This window comes from Balaenoptera physalus (genome assembly GCF_965194825.1).
Source record: "Balaenoptera physalus genome assembly, chromosome: 13".
NCBI lineage: Eukaryota > Metazoa > Chordata > Mammalia > Artiodactyla > Balaenopteridae > Balaenoptera > Balaenoptera physalus.
In genome coordinates, this window is record NC_138892.1 from 57,652,249 (window position 1) to 57,669,883 (window position 17,635).

The 17,635-nt window shown below is 41.6% G+C and overlaps 1 protein-coding gene and 1 long non-coding RNA gene across 8 annotated transcripts in view; one reads left to right on the forward strand and one right to left on the reverse strand.

Annotated features, from left to right (window-relative positions):
• LOC309642027 overlaps positions 1 to 5,402 on the reverse strand; it is a 252,645-nt gene extending 247,243 nt beyond the window's left edge. The window contains exons 1-3 of the long non-coding RNA XR_014252908.1: positions 5,264 to 5,402; positions 4,596 to 4,660; positions 1,828 to 1,990 (exon numbers count right to left, since the gene is read on the reverse strand). This is a non-coding gene — a long non-coding RNA (uncharacterized lncRNA). The remainder of the gene's footprint in view (positions 1 to 1,827; positions 1,991 to 4,595; positions 4,661 to 5,263) is intronic.
• A 152-nt stretch (positions 5,403 to 5,554) lies between these two features.
• Positions 5,555 to 17,635, forward strand: part of LRIG3 (leucine rich repeats and immunoglobulin like domains 3) — an 87,966-nt gene continuing 75,885 nt past the window's right edge. For 2 of the 7 annotated variants that reach the window (XM_082422700.1, XM_082422703.1), the window contains exons 1-3: positions 5,557 to 6,066; positions 11,851 to 11,922; positions 12,132 to 12,206. In XM_082422700.1, the coding sequence (XP_082278826.1) occupies positions 5,831 to 6,066; positions 11,851 to 11,922; positions 12,132 to 12,206 (383 nt within the window). In that variant the 5' untranslated portion in view covers positions 5,557 to 5,830. Of the gene's footprint in view, positions 6,067 to 11,850; positions 11,923 to 12,131; positions 12,207 to 12,232; positions 14,406 to 17,635 lie in introns of those variants that run through there. The other 5 variants (XM_082422698.1, XM_082422699.1, XM_082422701.1 and 2 more) reach the window with 4 other exon arrangements.

Below are 17,635 nucleotides of genomic sequence, written 5' to 3' on the forward strand. Positions count from 1 at the left end.
AGAGAACGAACTTATGGATACTGGGGGAGGGTGGGGGTGGAGGTGGGTGGAGGGATAGATTGGGAGTTTGGGATTGACATATACACACTGTTATATTTAAAATAACCTACAAGGACCCTACTGTATAGCACAGGGCACTCTGCTCAATATTATGTAACAACCTAAGTGGGAAAAGAATTTGAAAAAGAATAGATATAAGTATATGTATAACTGAATCACTTTGCTGTACATCTGAAACGAACACAACATTGTTAATCAACTGTATTCCAATATAAAATTTAAAAAAAAAATAAATTTTAAAAAAAGAACTGCAATTATTTAATCTGCAAAGAGGAAAGCTAAGGACTATTTCTGGTAATAGCTTCTGTTTTGCCCAGTAGAAGCAGAAACGCTCAAATGGCAGCAAGAGAGCAGAGGGAATTCATTTATGTGGGCTCTAAAGATAAATGCTCAGACTGAAAAAGTTGTTCAAGTCTGAGATCACTGCCATGGGAGTGGAGGAGGCTGCCTGCTGCAGACATGGTTGTGCTGGGGGCAAGCAGATAAGCAAGGTGGCCTCGAAAGCTTCTTCATGCTCTGTGTCAGTATTTCCCGGGAAATCTTTTTGTATGTATGTTTAAACATAATAGAAGTGTGTAAATCTCTGGGCTGAAAACTTAAGATTTTAGCAGGAAAGTATTTTTTCTGCCTTCAGTGTAATAGGAGCACAATGTCATGTTGAAAGGGACCCCATAAAGCCGAAAATCCTTCTTCATTCTCCATTTGAAAATACTTACACAGAACAATATTGGGAATTCTGTAGCTTGATAGTGATCCTTAGATTTAGGGACAGATACAGAGTTTTGAATTCAGGGAATTTGATTTTGAGACTATTCATGACAAAGTCACCTTAATTATTTGACAGTCAGGGCTGGGTGAATATCCAATGTGTAAGAGAATGAAACTATAAATAAAAGCAGTAAGTAACTCATTTATAAGCCCTCTTCTGGTTTGGAAATGCAAATTAATTCTTAGTATATAGGCCAATTGTTCATCTAAGAAGTGGGAGAAAAATATTCTTCAGAAAAGTTCCCAGGAGGGATATGGGAATATTTTTAGTAAATATGCCTAATCATTCTTTTTGACCTCATGGCACAAATCATAACAAATTGAGTTATATAGTAACTTTCTGAGATGGCATAACAAAATTCCTATTAAAATATCTCAGGATCTGTACAGTATGCTGTCATAACACACAAATTAAGGGTTTTATATGAAAGTTAAAAAATGTTTTTGGTTTGTTTTCCATCTTAGCATTAATTCTTTTCCTCCTGTTACTTAGGACAAATAGTTGAGGGTTTATTTAATTCCAACATTCTTTTGGTCAATAATCCCAGCAGGAGAATGTTTCTGTAGTTAACTCGCTTTATCTCCCCAAATAATGAAAAGAAAACAGCAATTTGAGAGTTAAGTAATAGGAACTAGAATCTATCAGGAACTTTATAGTGTACTGATGTAACATTCTTCACCCTGTTTTACAGGTAAAGAAAATGAAGCATAGGGTTGTTCAGTCAGCCAAAGTTACAGGGCTTCTGACCTCAGTGTCAGACTTGGGACCACCTTGCAGCCCCTGTAACAAATTCTCAAGCATTTGGATTTCTGCATTTCTGACAGGGTGGGCTATTACCTATGTGTCGAGATTCCCAGGGGAGTCTTAGTATTGCTGCTGGCTAGAGGAAGACATGGAACAGGGTAGGAAGAAGAGAAAATATCCTGAGGTTCTTAAAGGAGTAGAGAAATTTGAAGACCACACACAGAAACGCTCTGTTCCTGGGGAAGGACACTCACCATTGAGAAAAATCTGAGGGTCACAGCCGCTGTGAACCTTCACTCATTTCCCACCTCCACCACAGGGCTCCCAGCTCCCAGCAGCTCTAGCCTCCACTGAGGTGATTTCCAGGGAACCCAGTTTTGTCCACCATATGAGTTTTCCTCAGGGCACATATTATTCCTAGAGGGTGAAGAAATGAGTAAAATGAAAGCTAGCATATGTTTAATTTATAGTTAAGTGAACATGCATATAAGATTGTTTTCAATTCAAGCAATTTTGCACAATTGGCCAACTTGACAGAAACAGATGCGTGGCTAAATTCATTTTTCTAAATATTTTCTAAAGAGTTCAGACATGTTCATTGCAGGGTTTTTGCAAAGTAAGATTCTATTCTCCCGCTCTTTAAGCGAAGCATGGCAACTTTTTTGTGAGTAAAGGAGGTTCTCTATTTCTTCTAAAATGCCTTAATGAATGGGAAAAGATATGGTTAGGTTACAGAGTACAGCAACATTTGCTTTTGGCATCAGTATCTGGGGATTTTTGTGCTTTTCTTCCTCCTTTGCCTTATCTCTTTTCCCTTTTCACAGTTCACACTTACACAAACTGTGTCATTCATTGTAATGATAAAGCAAGTACTGAGTGTTTAGCTTTCATTCTTGTCCTTGGATGTTAAAACTGACAGCTTAGCACCTCTATTACTTTTTATCGGTGAGTCATTGCCCTTGCCAGCACTCAAGATAAGAAAGTCTCACACTTGCCAGAGGGAGAAAAAAAAAAAAAACAGGAAAACTGAAAAGAGCACTGGGGCTGAGTTGTACTAACCACAGAATGGAGGGTAGGAGGCTGTTTTGAAAATGGATGGACCTTGCCATTCTCCAGGACAAAGTTATAAATGAGAAACTGTCCAGTGTGATTTAGGTCATTTCCAATGGAGAGTCAATTTTCAACTACCCGGTTAACCAGTATAAACCTCTAAGGAGTAGAGAAATTCAACACTTGATCGCATTTTAATCCAAATGTTAAAAGACCTACATTCAAAATGAATCTGATCACCTCACACTAAATCCTTATTTATGAAAGATTAGCCACAAGAGCTGAGAATTGCCATTTGATACTACTGCACCGTGTGTGTGTGTGTGTGTGTGTGTGTGTGTGTACGCGTGCGTATGTAGTTATTCTGAATAACTACAGAATAACTACACCATGAGAGGATCAGAGAATTCAGTGACACATTAAGGCTGTTTTGGGGGTCACTGTTATTCACTGATCAATTTGGGGAGATTAAACAAAATTGTATGTTCCTTTTTTCCCTCTAATACAGACCATCTTTCCCGGCACTGTGTCTTCATCCCTATTGTTTAGATACTAAAAGAAACTGCACAGGGCTGTGAGAGACCTCAAAGACATTCAGTCCTCACCTGCTCAGGGAGACATGCCATGGAGGTTCTGCCCTGTAGTTTGTGAAGGGTTTGCTGGAGTAAAAGAGAGATGAGCAAATAAAATGAGTTAAAGAGGTAAGTAGAGGCCAAGCACACAAAAACACTGCATAAGTCACTCTAAAGGATTTAAACTTTACTTTGAGGACAATGGGAGCCCGAGAAAGGAATTAGGCAGTTGAGTCACAGAAGCAGATTTGAGCTTCTGGGATATCACTTGACTGCACTGTGGAGAAAGGACTGGAATGCCAGATAGGAAAGAGGCTGTGTCAGTAATCCAAGCAAGAAGCTGATGGGGGGCTGAGTTTGCATAATGTCTATAGAGATAGGAGATATATTTAGTTGCTAGCTTCATTAGGACTTGCTAATTGATTGATTGTAGAGGTGGTGGTGAGAATGAGGAAATGTGAATTAGGCTTCTGGGGCAGCAGTCATCTGAATGGAGGCAGGTATCATTCCTTGAGATAGTGAACTCAGGAGGAAAAGGAGTAAGTTTCAGGGGTGGTGAAATTTAATTCTAGATACGTTGTTACATTTGAACATTCAATTTGAGACAACCTACAGGTGGTTGAAATACATGGGTCTAGAGTATAGGAGAAAGATCTGGGATAGAAATATAGATGTGGTAAATATCAGCATATGGATGTAAATGGAATTCACAAAAGAAGATGAAATAATATAAGGAGCATATAGAATGGGGAAAGAAAATGAGCCAACCCCCCCCCAAATGGTACCCAATTTCTGATTATCTGTCACATGCGTGACACATCAAGGAGCAGGCCACCATACTCGTGGCACCATGCCTACACCTAATGGCACGTGTATAATGGCATCTTTCCTCTTTTTAAAAACTCCAGTGCACTAAGCCTGATTTTCCTTATATGAAAGAGATGAGAGAGACTGAGCTGGAAAATCCATACCATGACTGGGGTGTGCCTTGACACTCCCAAGCAGGCAAAATAATAACTCAAAACTGAAGTACCCTCATTATAAATATTTTCTAATTGTACATCATTTTAAAAAAAAGGCGGTGGGGTGGATGTTAACAGTAGCTGGAAAGAAGAGGATGGGGTATCATATCTAAAGTGGTGTGCCTCAACCTCACAGTTGAGTCTCTTCCCGCCCTCGTGAATGGTGTGTTCATACAGGTAATTTGCCACAGTGGAAATCAATGGGCGTGAGTTGAAGTTAAAGTCTCAACTCTCCAAGCGATCTCCACTCCTCAATAACGAGCAGTTTAAGCAGCCCCAAAGCATGCTTTGGCAGACAACATGCAAGAAACAACGTGTAGAGGTGAAAGGATAAAAATAAGTTTTCAGTTTTTCCCACAAACAAGTGTATCTCCTCACCCAGAGGAGGAGGGTGTCCCCAGATGGGCTCGGAGGTCTCCATCATTTCCTGTGGCCTCAGTCACCTGCAAGAGTAAGTCAAGGCACAGACTTCACTGGCAAGTCCTGTAGGCCTGAATCCTCCCCTGGCGGAGGGATCCGGCAAGTACTACTTCTAGCCTGGTAGCACTCTCAATCAGGATTTGTCAGCACTCAAGGCACAGGTGGGCCATGGTGCATGTATTAATTTTTCCTGCAAGGTCCTTGTTTTCCTTTGGCTTTGAAATATTATGGTGAGTACTTTTATTATTTTTACCTATTGCGTGCGATCTATGATTGCCATCGCGGTATATTAGAAGGTCATTTCCCATAATTTCCCCCAGCTCTATCCAATGCACTAACGCTGGCTATTTGTAACTCAATATACCATTTCCAACACCATGACTTTTTCATTTTATTATTCTTTTTACTTTTGGAGCTGACATACGGAAAAAACGCGAACAGTGTTAATGTTAAAAAAAAAAAACTATATTTTTATTTAAACCACTGTTTCTTCTGTGAATAGTAGGATAATTTATACTTATTTTAAAATTTGGAATGCAAGGTTTCCTCATAACAGAACTAACTTTACTCCCCTGAAGTGCCCCCAAATACCTCCAACTCCGAGAGCTGGCCTAATATTTGCTCACTTGGTTGCTCACTCCCTTTTTCTCCTCAGCTCCATTTGATATATGTTTCCCAGGACGTAGTGGAGACTTCTGGCCCGAGAGGCTGGAAAATGTAACTCGGAATTTCCTACAATCTCAGCTCCGCTTTCTCAGCGCTCCGACCCGGGGCGGGAGCCTTGTTATTGTCACGTGGCCACGGGGGCGAAGCGCCCGGCAGGCCAATGGGCTCGCGCGGACCTTGTCAGCCCCGCCCCTCGGCTCCGCCGCGCGGGGACTTGGCGCTCCGCCGCGGGGAGGAGGCGAAAAAGTTTCTTTTGCGGGCGAGGAGAGGCCTTGGCGCGCGGACGGTGCTCACACTGCAACTCTGCCGCAGCTGGCCGTTCTTTTCGGTTTCCCTCTCGCTTCCCCGGGGCATGAAAGAGCTTTACTGCCAGGACTAAAAGAAAGGGGTTTACCTGGGAGCGTTAGAGGAGGGCGCGCGCACACGGCCCCGAGCGCGGGCGTCCACTCCCGACTGGAAGTTGGTGCCGGGCCCCGAGCGCGCGCCGGCGCGGAGCCCGGGTCAGAGCGAGAGACTGCAGGACCGCGATGGGCGCGCCGAGGCTCCGCGCACCCGCGGCGGCTCTGGGATTGCTGCTGTGCGCGGTGCTGGGATGCGCGGGTCCGGCCGAGGGCGGCGGCCGCGGGGCCCTGGGGCCGCCTTCTGGGGTCGGCGCAGAGCACCGGTGCCCCGTTCCGTGCCGCTGCCTCGGGGACCTCCTGGACTGCAGTCGCCAGCGGCTGTCGCGTCTGCCCGAGCCGCTCCCACCCTGGGTCGCTCGGCTGTAAGTATTCTTCCTGAGGGCGGAGGGGGAGCCACTCGAGATTCGGGACTGCGGGCGAGGGGCCAGGATGCTCGGCGCGCAGCAGCTTTTTCCAGGGCACCTCCTCTTGGCCCAGGCCTCCAGCGGCCCTCCGCGGAGATGGAAAAGGAGCCGACCGGGCCTCAGTCTCCCTCCATCCCCCAGCGCCTGGCGGGCCGCGCAGGTGGGCCCTGAGTGCGCCCCACCCGGCCGCAGGTGGGCGAGGGGATGCAGCCGCTGACAACTCCCAGGGGCATAATCGACGTCCTGCACCTGGAGCTCGCCAAGGGGGCTCAGATGCGCGCCCTGCCAGGCCGGGGCGGGAGAGTTGGCAACCTGCTGCCGCCCTGAGTTCGCAGTTCTCACTTTGAGAGGATGATCCCGGGGCTCAATAGTTTCTAACAGGTTCATGCCACTTTTCGCGTTCCCAACTAGTAATCGAACGCGCTCCTTTCGTTTGGGAAGCCCCGTCTACAGAGTTCGGTCACTGTCCAGGCTGTGGTGGACATCCTTTTGTTGTTCTTTACCCTGGGCTTAATTTCGCGTTAGTAAATTCCCCTCTTCGACCAAACTGTAAGAAGTTGGCAAGAGTGATCAATGGATAAGGAAGGGAAGGAACGAGAGCTGTTCCAGAACCGAGAGCGTGATTTCTGTAGCTTCTCAGCAGGTCCAGAAGGTTTAGGAGAGAGCGCTGGGTGCTGTTATGCAAGTGTTTGGATGCTAGTTGTGGAGTCTGAAAACCTGAAATCACTGCCAACTGCCAGAACGAGGAAGAAAATGTAGTTTAGGTCCAAATGTCATCTTATTCTCTCCCACTCTAGTTTTGTTAAAATTGGAAGATTGGTGCAAAATGTAAACAGTCAAAACTTGTGTTTCTTTTTTTTCAAAGTAGCTATCCTGTTAAAATAACAAAAGTGCAGTCCTTCCTTAATCCTTAGATTTGGCCGTAGCAGAATTGCAGTGGAAATTTGAAACTCTGGAAACAACTCTAGTCGACTGTCCTAACATCCAAATAATAGTGGTAGGAAGTTTGGTCAGGTAGTTTAAGAAATTGTGTTTTTAAATCACTGTGCTCATCAAAGTCTTTATTTGTGAATTGCAGAATTGTGGACCATCAAAAGCATATTCTTGGTGTTAATATGCCTTAGTTTAATAAAAAAAAAGTAGAAGTAGAGAGTTTTAGATTGATATGTAATCTCTTATCATGGGATGTCTTGTTTAGTAGTTTTTATTACAACTGAAGAAGGAGATAAGGGCTTTAACCTAAAGCAGGAAGACTTTCAATTAGTTGTGGCTAATTCTGTTCAATTGCCTCTTGTGGAGGTCATGTTGCCTTATTCATGAGATGTGAATGGCTCTATTGACATCATATGGAACTGAACATTTGAATGACTGGAGGTGAACATGTATGAATAATAGAGGGATGAGAAAGAGAAAGAATACAGTGCTTCCTGGGGTGTGTTTAGAAATGCTCGAATCATTCACCAGATCTAACTTATTATTCAGTAGTTTCTCAATGTTAAGTGGCCTATCGGATCATGCCAGTGTGCAGTATATTTTTGTGTGTGTGTGAATGAATGTCTCTTTTAAAAATTGGATGTCTTAAAAAAAAACACAACTGTATTGCTCTTGATTAGAAGTTGAGTTAAACCAAAAGGGGTTTGATACCTATTCAAACATTGTCTTAAAAGTAGCTGACCTAATTAGGATTTTGTTTTGCAGATAATTTGGTGGCACACTAAAAACAAATTACAGTTTATTTGGTTAGCACAATCTTTAATTACATTTCCGCCAGCAGTAAATTGTCTCAATACAAGTCCACATTCCTTAAATGTATGCGAAAATAAGTTCCACTTGTACAAATAAGCACTACGCCTGTTGTCAGAAACCCTGCTGTGATCACTCATTGGACAGCTCTGTCATTCTTGTACTTGTGTGACTTTGTAGTTGTCACCAAACCATGTGGTCCAAATTCTTTATTGTAAATGTTTCTTTTGTTTGTGCCTGAAGCTCTAGAGGTCTCCTTTCTCCACCTTTGAAAGGAGCAGAAAAATACGTGGAATTGAGCTTTAACTTCTCTTTAACTTGGTATTTGGAGCAGGACGCATAAGATAGCTGCTTCTTAAATTTTACATAATTTGAAAAGCTTTTAAGTAGACTGTTTCCAGAGTTCAGAAATAAGTAGAAAAATGCATATTGTTCTTCCCCATATCTTAACTTCCTTTTCCTCAGGTAATTAAGAAAGTAAAAGTTCTCCTTAGGAGTACTTCATGAGAGCCCTCTTCAGAAAAAGTTTGGTGTCTAGCTTTTGTTTCATTTGTTGAATTGGTAAGTTAAAAACTTAATCTATTTAATGTACGTGTGTATGTATTTCTTTCCAGTTTATTCAGTTGTAATTTATGGCCATAGGAATCCCATGTGTGAAAAGTTGAATTGTTTGACCTGTAAAATAGTCATATTGTAGTTAGTTCTCTTTTCAAAAAGGAACTTTTAATCCTTTCATGAAAGTGGCTCTTAAAACAGTCACTATTTGCAGCGTTCTTTACAACTGCCTTTCAAAGCAGACTTGAATTTACATCTAGAGTGTGTGCTTACAAACAGTTGGGAACCCAAAGAGGAGTGCTAGTTAGAATATGTTTACTTAGCCAAAAGAGGGAAAAGTTGCCCAATTATCAAGAAGAGTTTCAAGTATTATTAAAATCTCAATGGAATTTCAGAACTATTTGTCTTCTCACATAGAAAGCTTTGAGTTAGCTGGGCTCAGGCAAAAAAAAGTCTGAAAGGTACTTTCTGCTGGTGTGGCTTCTTTAGTGTCTGCCTGTTATAAATCCTCTGGTTCGTACCAAAATTGGGGCTCGGGTTAGGGGTATTAGTCCTTATGGTTTTCACAGCTGTTTTTCTATATTTTCCAGACTAAAACTTGAACATAGCAGGCTGATTTATGAGTCACTTTGGATCAGTGTCTTAAAACAGCTACAGCTTGGCTTTTTGTTTTTCAGCTTTCCAGATTTCTGCTGAATTAGCAGCTCTGCAGGCCCCAGTGGGATTGATTAAGAAGCTGTGCTGGATTTGCATTTTAAAATTTGACTTGGAAGTCAGATTTCCAAATGCTAAAAGGAAGAAAATGAGAGCTGGAACCAAATGTTGTATATTAATTATTTTCCATATATATTTATTCGCTTGCTACTATGCAGGAAAAAAGACTTCTCTCTGTTGTGTAGAGTTTGGTTTGCAAGTGTTTGGCCGGCTGAGTTTTGGGTAAATAGTTCACACCTCCTTGCCTCGCCACCTTTCCCATTTATTAACCTCATTACAAAAAGTTTTTTAGGAAAGGTTTCTGAGGAAGATGTTCATTACTGGAACTCTAAAAACAAAGAATCTGCCTTCCTTATTGAATGTAATGGGGTTTAAGAAAACATCGACATTGTACAAGTTGAATTTGTTTTTAATGGTCTAGCCATAAAAAACAATACAAAGAGATTTAGGAAAATGTGGCATCCTTTAATCATTTCTGAAACATAAACTGTATTAAATCTAAATATAGGTACATTAAAAGTTTCATGGCTTTAAGTATTTAGCAGTAAAAGTCACTTCAGGGGTGATTTTTTTTTTCTCCCCCATATAATGTGGTTTTAATAGTACACGCAGCTCTGGAATGGAAGTGTGTCACAATAACTGAAATATTTAAGGTTGCCAGCTCCTGCTTCTGGATCAGAAGTGAGGGGTCCCCAGCATGTGCCCTGTTCTCTGAAGGCACAGTTTCTCATTTTACAGGTCTTTTGTTGGAGATTTCATCCTGTTACTGGTCAGGAAAAAAAAAAAAAAAAAAAAAGTTAAAGCACGCAATCTTTTTATTTATTTATTTTTCCTCACAGGATTGCCCTGAGAAATAATCCTTAAAATGAAATGAAAAGTGGAATTTTCGTTTTTTCTAATCAAAAAGAAAATCACCTGTGTGAGCTGGAAATGCCAGATGGGTGCCCCCTTTCCACTGAACACTTGAAACAATAGGGGATGCAGTTGTAGGCTTTAGTGCAACGTTCTTTAGTTGAGTGGGTCCAAATGAGCCTTTCTGTTGATTCAGGCTACCTCCCAGGTGAAGACCTCTTTTCCACGGTTGTTTTTTAGAGCCTGTGAGAAATCTGTGACTGTCTGGGGTGCTAAAAGCACACAGGTTTTGTCTGAATCCTAACGTGAGCCGTGGGGCCCATGGTTTCCTTGATGAACTCCAGATGGATGCGAGCTGGGCCGTGAGGGAAAGTGTCTGGTTCCAGCGTGGGGCGCATGCACAGCAGTGGTTGTAATTGCAGGATTTTTATAGTTTAAAGACTGTGCCAGATTTTTTTTCATGTTATAACTCTACCGGAACAAATCTGCTCATGTCTGTTACTGTCTGGTAGGTCTTTAGGCAAACATGTTTCAAATAAAAACCTTTTGCAAAAATTTTTTTTTTTCCTTTTAGGTGAACTAGAGAAATCCAAGTTTATTGTCAAAACAAAAATTCAAAGACTGAAAGGATCTCTGATTTCTAATTGTTACCCTAATGGATGTGCACAAAGTAACACTGTGCGTCTCTGGATGTGATTTCTCTGCCTTTTTTTTTGTTGTTGCGGGAGGCATGCTTATGTATTAATATATAGCAAATGGTTCCTGCTTTTCTCCAGTCAAGTCTGGTTATCTCTAACTTTGGTTATTCAAAAATCTTCACTTTTAAACACTGAAGGAATTAATCTAGGAAGGGTGGGTATGCCTCTTTCAGTGGGAGAGCTTTCAGCCATCCTGTTTGGCAGCCGGGTTTTCAGTAGCTGTTCAGCCATTTCATTTTCCTTAGACCAGTTTGAAGGCACTTAGTCAATGTTTTGGCCAATATAACCAAGTATTTGCCGGATTTTGTTTCACATTTTCATCCTCAATGCTGAGCTGACGTCCTAGCCTAGAATACTGCATACGTAGGAGTTCGGTTGATGTCCTATGGAAGTGGTTACTGAGTTATATTGAGTCTCTGAGTTAGAAGCAGGTTTGTTTTAATAATTGAAAAGAAATCTGATCACGGATTTCTGAACAGTCTCCTTAACTTTGTTAGGTGGTTGATGTGGTTTAAATTATACATTATATTGAGATATTGAGATTTGGAGAATTCAGGAAAGCAGAGAGTTTGGGTTGTTTCCTACCTGCTACACACACACACACACACACACACACACACACACACACACACACACACACACACACACACACACACACACACACTCTTTAAATAATTTGGTGCCTTAACCCAGGGAAACAAATATGTGTGAAAAGGAATTTCTACTTTGTTTGACTGTAATAAGGACTCTGATGCTTAGTTTTGTGATAATAAAAAGGTTTCTTTAGAGGTTTTAGTTTCAGCCACCTGACTTATTAACCACTTTTCATAAGCTATGACTTCATCATATCAAGTTGGAAGTGAGGAGTTGGTAGTGGATGGGGAGGGTGAAACAAAACAACCAGTTAACAAAAGATCTGTTCACCCTGGACCAAAAACCATCTCCTAAAACATTTGCGGGCTTGGAGCATTTGAATCTGCCAGCCTCCTGAACTAACTTTGTCCTCAGAGTTTGTATTTTGGAGTTTGCCCTCTCGTTTATGGGCAGGGTGCGCCAATTATTTCTTATGCTGTCGCTAGCGTCGAGAGAGAGTTCATAAATCCACTCTGTCTTGCACATCATTAAGCACTATTAGTGATTTTTGGAAACTACTTATAATTTTATTTTTGTTTTTTCATAGGGACTTAAGTCACAACAGATTGTCTTTCATCAAGGCAAGTTCCATGAGCCACCTTCACAGCCTTCGAGAAGTGTGAGTTCAGCTATTTTCTGCTTGAGGTTTGAATCAAATGTACTACCCATCACAGTATTTAATTGTAAAGAACGTTTGGGTTACAGTGAATTATTTAAAACTTTTAACTTGGGAGGGATCTTTAAATAATTTTATAAAGTTTTCACCTCTGTGGATTACAGATTGCATAATCTGCTTCTCTCTCTCTCTTTTTTTTTTGGCTTTTATAGGAAACTGAACAACAATGAATTGGAGACCATTCCAAATCTAGGGCCAGTCTCAGCAAATATTACAATTCTCTCCTTGTAAGTGAACGTTAGGAGGGTTTTGAATGTATGTTTGCAGGGACCAGGGGGAGCAGTTCCATATGGGCTAGAGTACAGATCTTACAGGCAAAATAAGCTTCCTTTAAACTGGTTGACTTGTTTCCTAGCCTCTCTCTCTCTCGCTCCTAAATTTTAAGTATCATTGTAACCAGAACACTTTACACTACGCTGTTATTGCTGCTGTGGCCTTCAAGACTCAGAGAAGCCGCCTTCACCCCACAGGGACATGTATTTGATTATGGTGGACTGAGACTTAAATTCTGGTATCACTCAATGGTTGGCATGGGATCTGTGGATTCGGTATTACATAGTTCCTAGTGGAGAGTGATCGGAGTTATTTGGGGAGGAGAAATGGAGTTGGTAATGAAGCATTGAGGTATCCTCTTTATCCTCTTTTATCCAAGTGTGGTGCCTGCAGTGGAAATCAAGGTCCAGAAACATCAAATCAAAATATCGACTTGATACAGTTAAAATTCAATAGGTCCTTGAAGTTAGAAATATCATTGCATGTTATTTTGCAGTTCTGAGTTTTCAGATAAGAGTAAAATTGTGTTAAATTTTGTGTATTATTAGGGCAGATCACGTGTTTATAGTCATGCAGTGTAGATGTTTTGGAATAATTTTAACTTTTGGCCTTTAAAGACAGCATTTAGAATGAGCATGGTTTGATTTCTGAAATTAAATAGTCTACCACCTTAATCTTGAATAATTTAAAAATATATTTCAGCCACTGAAGTTTAAAATGTTTTCCTCCTTTAAACAACTTAAGAAAAAAAAGCACCATTGTTAGTTGTATCTGGGAAAGGTGTTAAGAGGGTTGAAATTGTACAGTAAATTTCAGGAAAGCTGTTCAATTAATTACAGTGATCACTACCCGATTGCTTACATCTGGTGATTTATAGAGGTTTGTTTTTACTGAGGGCCCAGGTCAGCTAAGTCACGGGTATAGCCGCTGTGTCTGCTTTCCTCTGTTTGAATGAGAACTAAGTGACATTTGATACTGATGTGGTTTTTCCAAAGATCGGAAACAGAAAGGAATAAAAGAAAACGCAGTTGGTATTTGACAAATAAGCACTGAATTTAAAAAAGGTTTTTATGCTAGCATTAATACCTGTTTTGGCTTTCCCAATTGCTTAAAATTTTGGAGTCTGAATGGAATACTGCTTTTGGTATCTTTAACATCTTTAGCTATTCTCATTTGACCGCTGAGGCCTATTTAAATCCCAGGGAATGCCACTTCCTTGCCCTGCTGTCCTTGTCCTGTGTATTGGCAGATACTGTCAGCATGTTCAGGGGGTCTTGAGGGTCACTGCGTGATTCGTGGCTGAGAGGGTCTACAGTGGAGTTTTGGAATCTGGGTGGGATGAGGAAAACAGTCTTCACTTTGGCATGGTATAGAGGTGAAAGCATAAGAACTTGTAAGGAAATTAGAAAGGTTGATCAGAAGTAAATAACCTAGTGATTTTTACACTTTAAAGCTGTAGTTTGTAATTAGAAAACTAGAAACCTTCAATATCTGAACTCTTCTCCATATTTTTGTTTGTGTTTCACTTTAGTGAGTGCTGAATAAACTTTACTAAACTCGAATAATCTCACTTTTTTCCCCTTAATTTGTCGTAGTATATCTAACCAGGGATTGCTTTGTTCCTCTTACATAATGATAGATCCTATTTATTACCTAGATCACATAGACTCTCCAAAGAGTAATTTATGTCACGGGCCTGCTAATTCTATGTGCATAGTAAAAATTGTTTTTATATCTATGAAATATCTTGAAAAATTTACTTCTCTGGCTGTCCTTTTCTGTAAATGTTTTGTTTCTTCTGTAGGCTTCTTTGGATTTCGTAATACATAGTCATTGTTTCTAAAGCACTGTTAATTTCTGTCTTGTGTAGGGTAGACTGTTTTTGTTTATATAGAAGCGCTTGAAAATAACCAGAGCCAAAAGTCAGTACTTAAATGCATTTCTGAAATTTCAAAAACAAAAAATTGTTAAACCACATAACATGGCTCAGATTAGAAATTTGCTGTAGCACCACGATTAAATCCCATATCTTTCCAAGTAGTTCCTGAGACTATTTGACTTCTGTCAAGACTTTTTTTTTTGTACCGTTGCTGCTCTGTGCGGTGAGGGCCCCTGCCAGCTGGATGGCCTGGATGCAGGGAAGACTGTACCTGGTAAGACCCTCCTCTTCTCTCAGCTGCAGGAGCCAACAACTAATATTAGGTCAGTTGTCACCCATGGCCAGAGATGAATTCACTTAGGGACCAGTTCTGATAATGTCAGGGAAGCCTGGTAAAATGCCAGCATCTTGGAATGAAGGTTGGATGAGCATTCAACTTCCCCATTAACAAAGCTCATCTCTGACCATGGGAACTTTCAGGAGGTAAAAGACCTGAATAGACTTGCTTTCCTTTGAATCCCACACAGCAGTAGCTCAGAAGTCAACTGCCACGCTGTGGGCAAAACATGGTTTGTACTTTGTGTTTATTTTTCTTAATTTCCTAGCCACACATGGCAGGATGGTATATTTTAAGGGAAGAAGTGGAATAATTTTTGGAATGAACATATCTTACACTAAAACTGTTGACCTGGCATAAGCGAGTTGATTTTACCAGATGTGATAGTTCTGGCTTCTTGCGTGTTGCATGAGCTGCCCAACATTGGACATTTTTGAAACCTGTGACCTGAGTTAGGGCAGGTTTTAATCCATAAGTTATGTAACGTTACTGTTGAACAAGAGGCCTTATTGGTCATAAAATAGAGCTAGTTGGGTCTTGTCTTGACACTGATCGTTTATATGGTATCGTCCAACATGCAGGTGCTTTGCCTGGTATCTTAGACTTGAAAAGGTTTACGTGAAGGAATGTCAAAGGGATACCTAGATTACTGGTTAAAATGTAGATTTCCTGACCCCATCCCTAGAGATTCTGAATTAATGTGTTTGGGTGGGGCCCAAGTAAATCCATTTTAACACATCTACTTGAGATTCTGATCGGATATTACATACATATTTCTGAATTACTGAAGAGGCCAATTTGTCATAACCAGATAAGACTTTTCTCATTATTATCTCGAAGGTAGAGCATTTCTCCCAAGTCCATCCTTTTCTTCATAACCTGTCATTTTTTCAGAGATGACAGTGTCATACTTCTAGAGAGGTTATTACAAATACTGATCACTTTTGCCGGTGGGACCCCAACAGGTACGCTCCACCACCATTGAAGTGATTTAAAGATTAGTTTTGCTATTGGAAAATGTCATTCTGGCTTTAGTGTGGAGAATGGCCTGGCAGTGGCAGGAGGGGGCTTAGAGGGGCCAGATAATGAGGAAGCCACCACAGTAGACCTGATGCGATGGTGGCCCTGTTGTCCCACAGTGCAGCTTCCGTCGAGTCAGTAGAACAGTGATTAAAAGCAAAGCTCGAGTTGGATGGCTTGCCGTTAATAGCTGGCTCTTCTCTTTGGTAGTTTGTGCCCTTGGGCAAGGTACAGTTTGTCTGTGCTTCCTACTGTGTAAAATGAGAATAATAATAGCGCACACCTCATCAGGTTGTTGTGAGGATTGGGAGAGAGAATATAGTGAAACCTGCCTGGCATAGGCTGAGTGGTCAGTGGACATGAGCCACAGGCATGGGGATGACGGTCATTCACTCAAGGAAAATTTGTCAAAGAAACAAACAGTGCCAGGTTCTGTTTAGAGTGCTGGGGACACCACAATGAACAAAGCAGACAAAAAACTCCCTCTTATTGTGAAGCTTCTATCCGTGTGAGGGGCGAGAGAAAAATAAGTAAACAAACTTTAAAAGAAAAGATAACTTCAGTTCTTGATAATGGCTGTGAAGGAAAAGAAAGGAGGGCGAAGGGATGGAGAGCTCGGTCGGCTGCCCTTTAGGATGGTCAGGAAGGCTGCTTTTTGAAGACTTAACAAATCCTGCTATGTGTTCGGTGCTATTCTAAGGCCAAAGTTCAACAATGAACAAAACAGACAGAAATCCCTGCCTTCGTGGGGCTGACCTTCTCATGGAAGGAAAAAGACGGAGAGTAAAATAAATAAGAGATGGGACTTCTCCTGTGGTCCAGTGGTTAAGAATCCGCCTTCCAATGCAGGGGACGCAGGTTTGATCCCTGGTTGGGGAACTAAGATCCCACATGCCGTGGGACAGCTAAGCCCGTGTGCCTCAACTGTAGAGCCCACGTGCCGCAAACTACAGAGCCCACGCACTCTGGGGCCCGTGCGCCACAACTAGAGAGCCCACACGCCACAACTAGAGAGAAGCCTGTGTGCTGCAATGAAGATCCCGCATGCCGCAACTAAAGACCTGACACAGCCCCCCCCAAAAAAAAAAAAAAAAAGAGAGAGAGATGTGATCAGAAGGAACTAAGTGCTAGGGAGAGAGGAGGTATAGGAGTATGTGTGGTGGAAGAGGGGGAGCAGTTTACAGTTTTAAATGGGGCTGAGGGGAGGGGCTCACTGGGAATGTGGCACTTGAATTAGGGCCTGCAGGTGAGGGACGGAGTCATGAGGAGCATCCTGGGGGTGGGGCTCATCTCCGTAAGCCTCCCCTGCCCTGTCCAGGCCCATCTTGCCTTGTATATCCAACTGTTACATGGCCATGAGATGATTTTGTTCATATTTTTCTCCCCTACTATGAGGCCTCTGGGGCTGACTCTTGTTTTCCCTAGTACTTAATGCAGGTTATATGACATACAATCGGTGCTTAATTAGTATATGAATTGAATTAAGGAATATTTATGGAACAACCACATGCATTTAACATTATTCAGACATATCTCCTCCTAGAGACTTAGTCTATAGAAGAGGCTAAAAATTTACAGTGGAGAAAATGCCTACCTATGTCTTAACCTGTGTTCAGCTGTGCATGCTTGGCAATAAACAAAATAAAAAATTACAGCAACAGCAATACTAATAATTAAAAGAAAGAAAGGAAGAACACAAGAGAAGTAATTTAAGTAGCAAAAGGATTTAGCTCACCATTCTACCCAGCGAGCACATGCCCTGGAGTGTGTGTGAAATGAAAGTATGCAGGAAATAAAAGCCCCCTGTCCCATTTGCCTTTTGAAGTTTGTATATCTCAGACAACCGAGGATGACTTTGGTCTTCAGAGATAGATATATTTCCTAGCCCCTGTGCCCGATGTTCATGGGAACTACTGCATCAGGTCCTGATCTAAAAATTCAAAATACAAAACAATGACGACAACAAAACACGAAATTGACCTGTCCTAACACCAAAGGAAAAACTGGCCCTACAGGAATCATTGAGAGAGAGAGAAAGAGAACACATGTGTACATAAAAAACCTCTGCTGGTGTTTTAAGGGTTTTTCAAGGGTGTATCAATGATAGATGATCTTCCCCCCTCCACGGGCTTTAGACCCTGATTCTG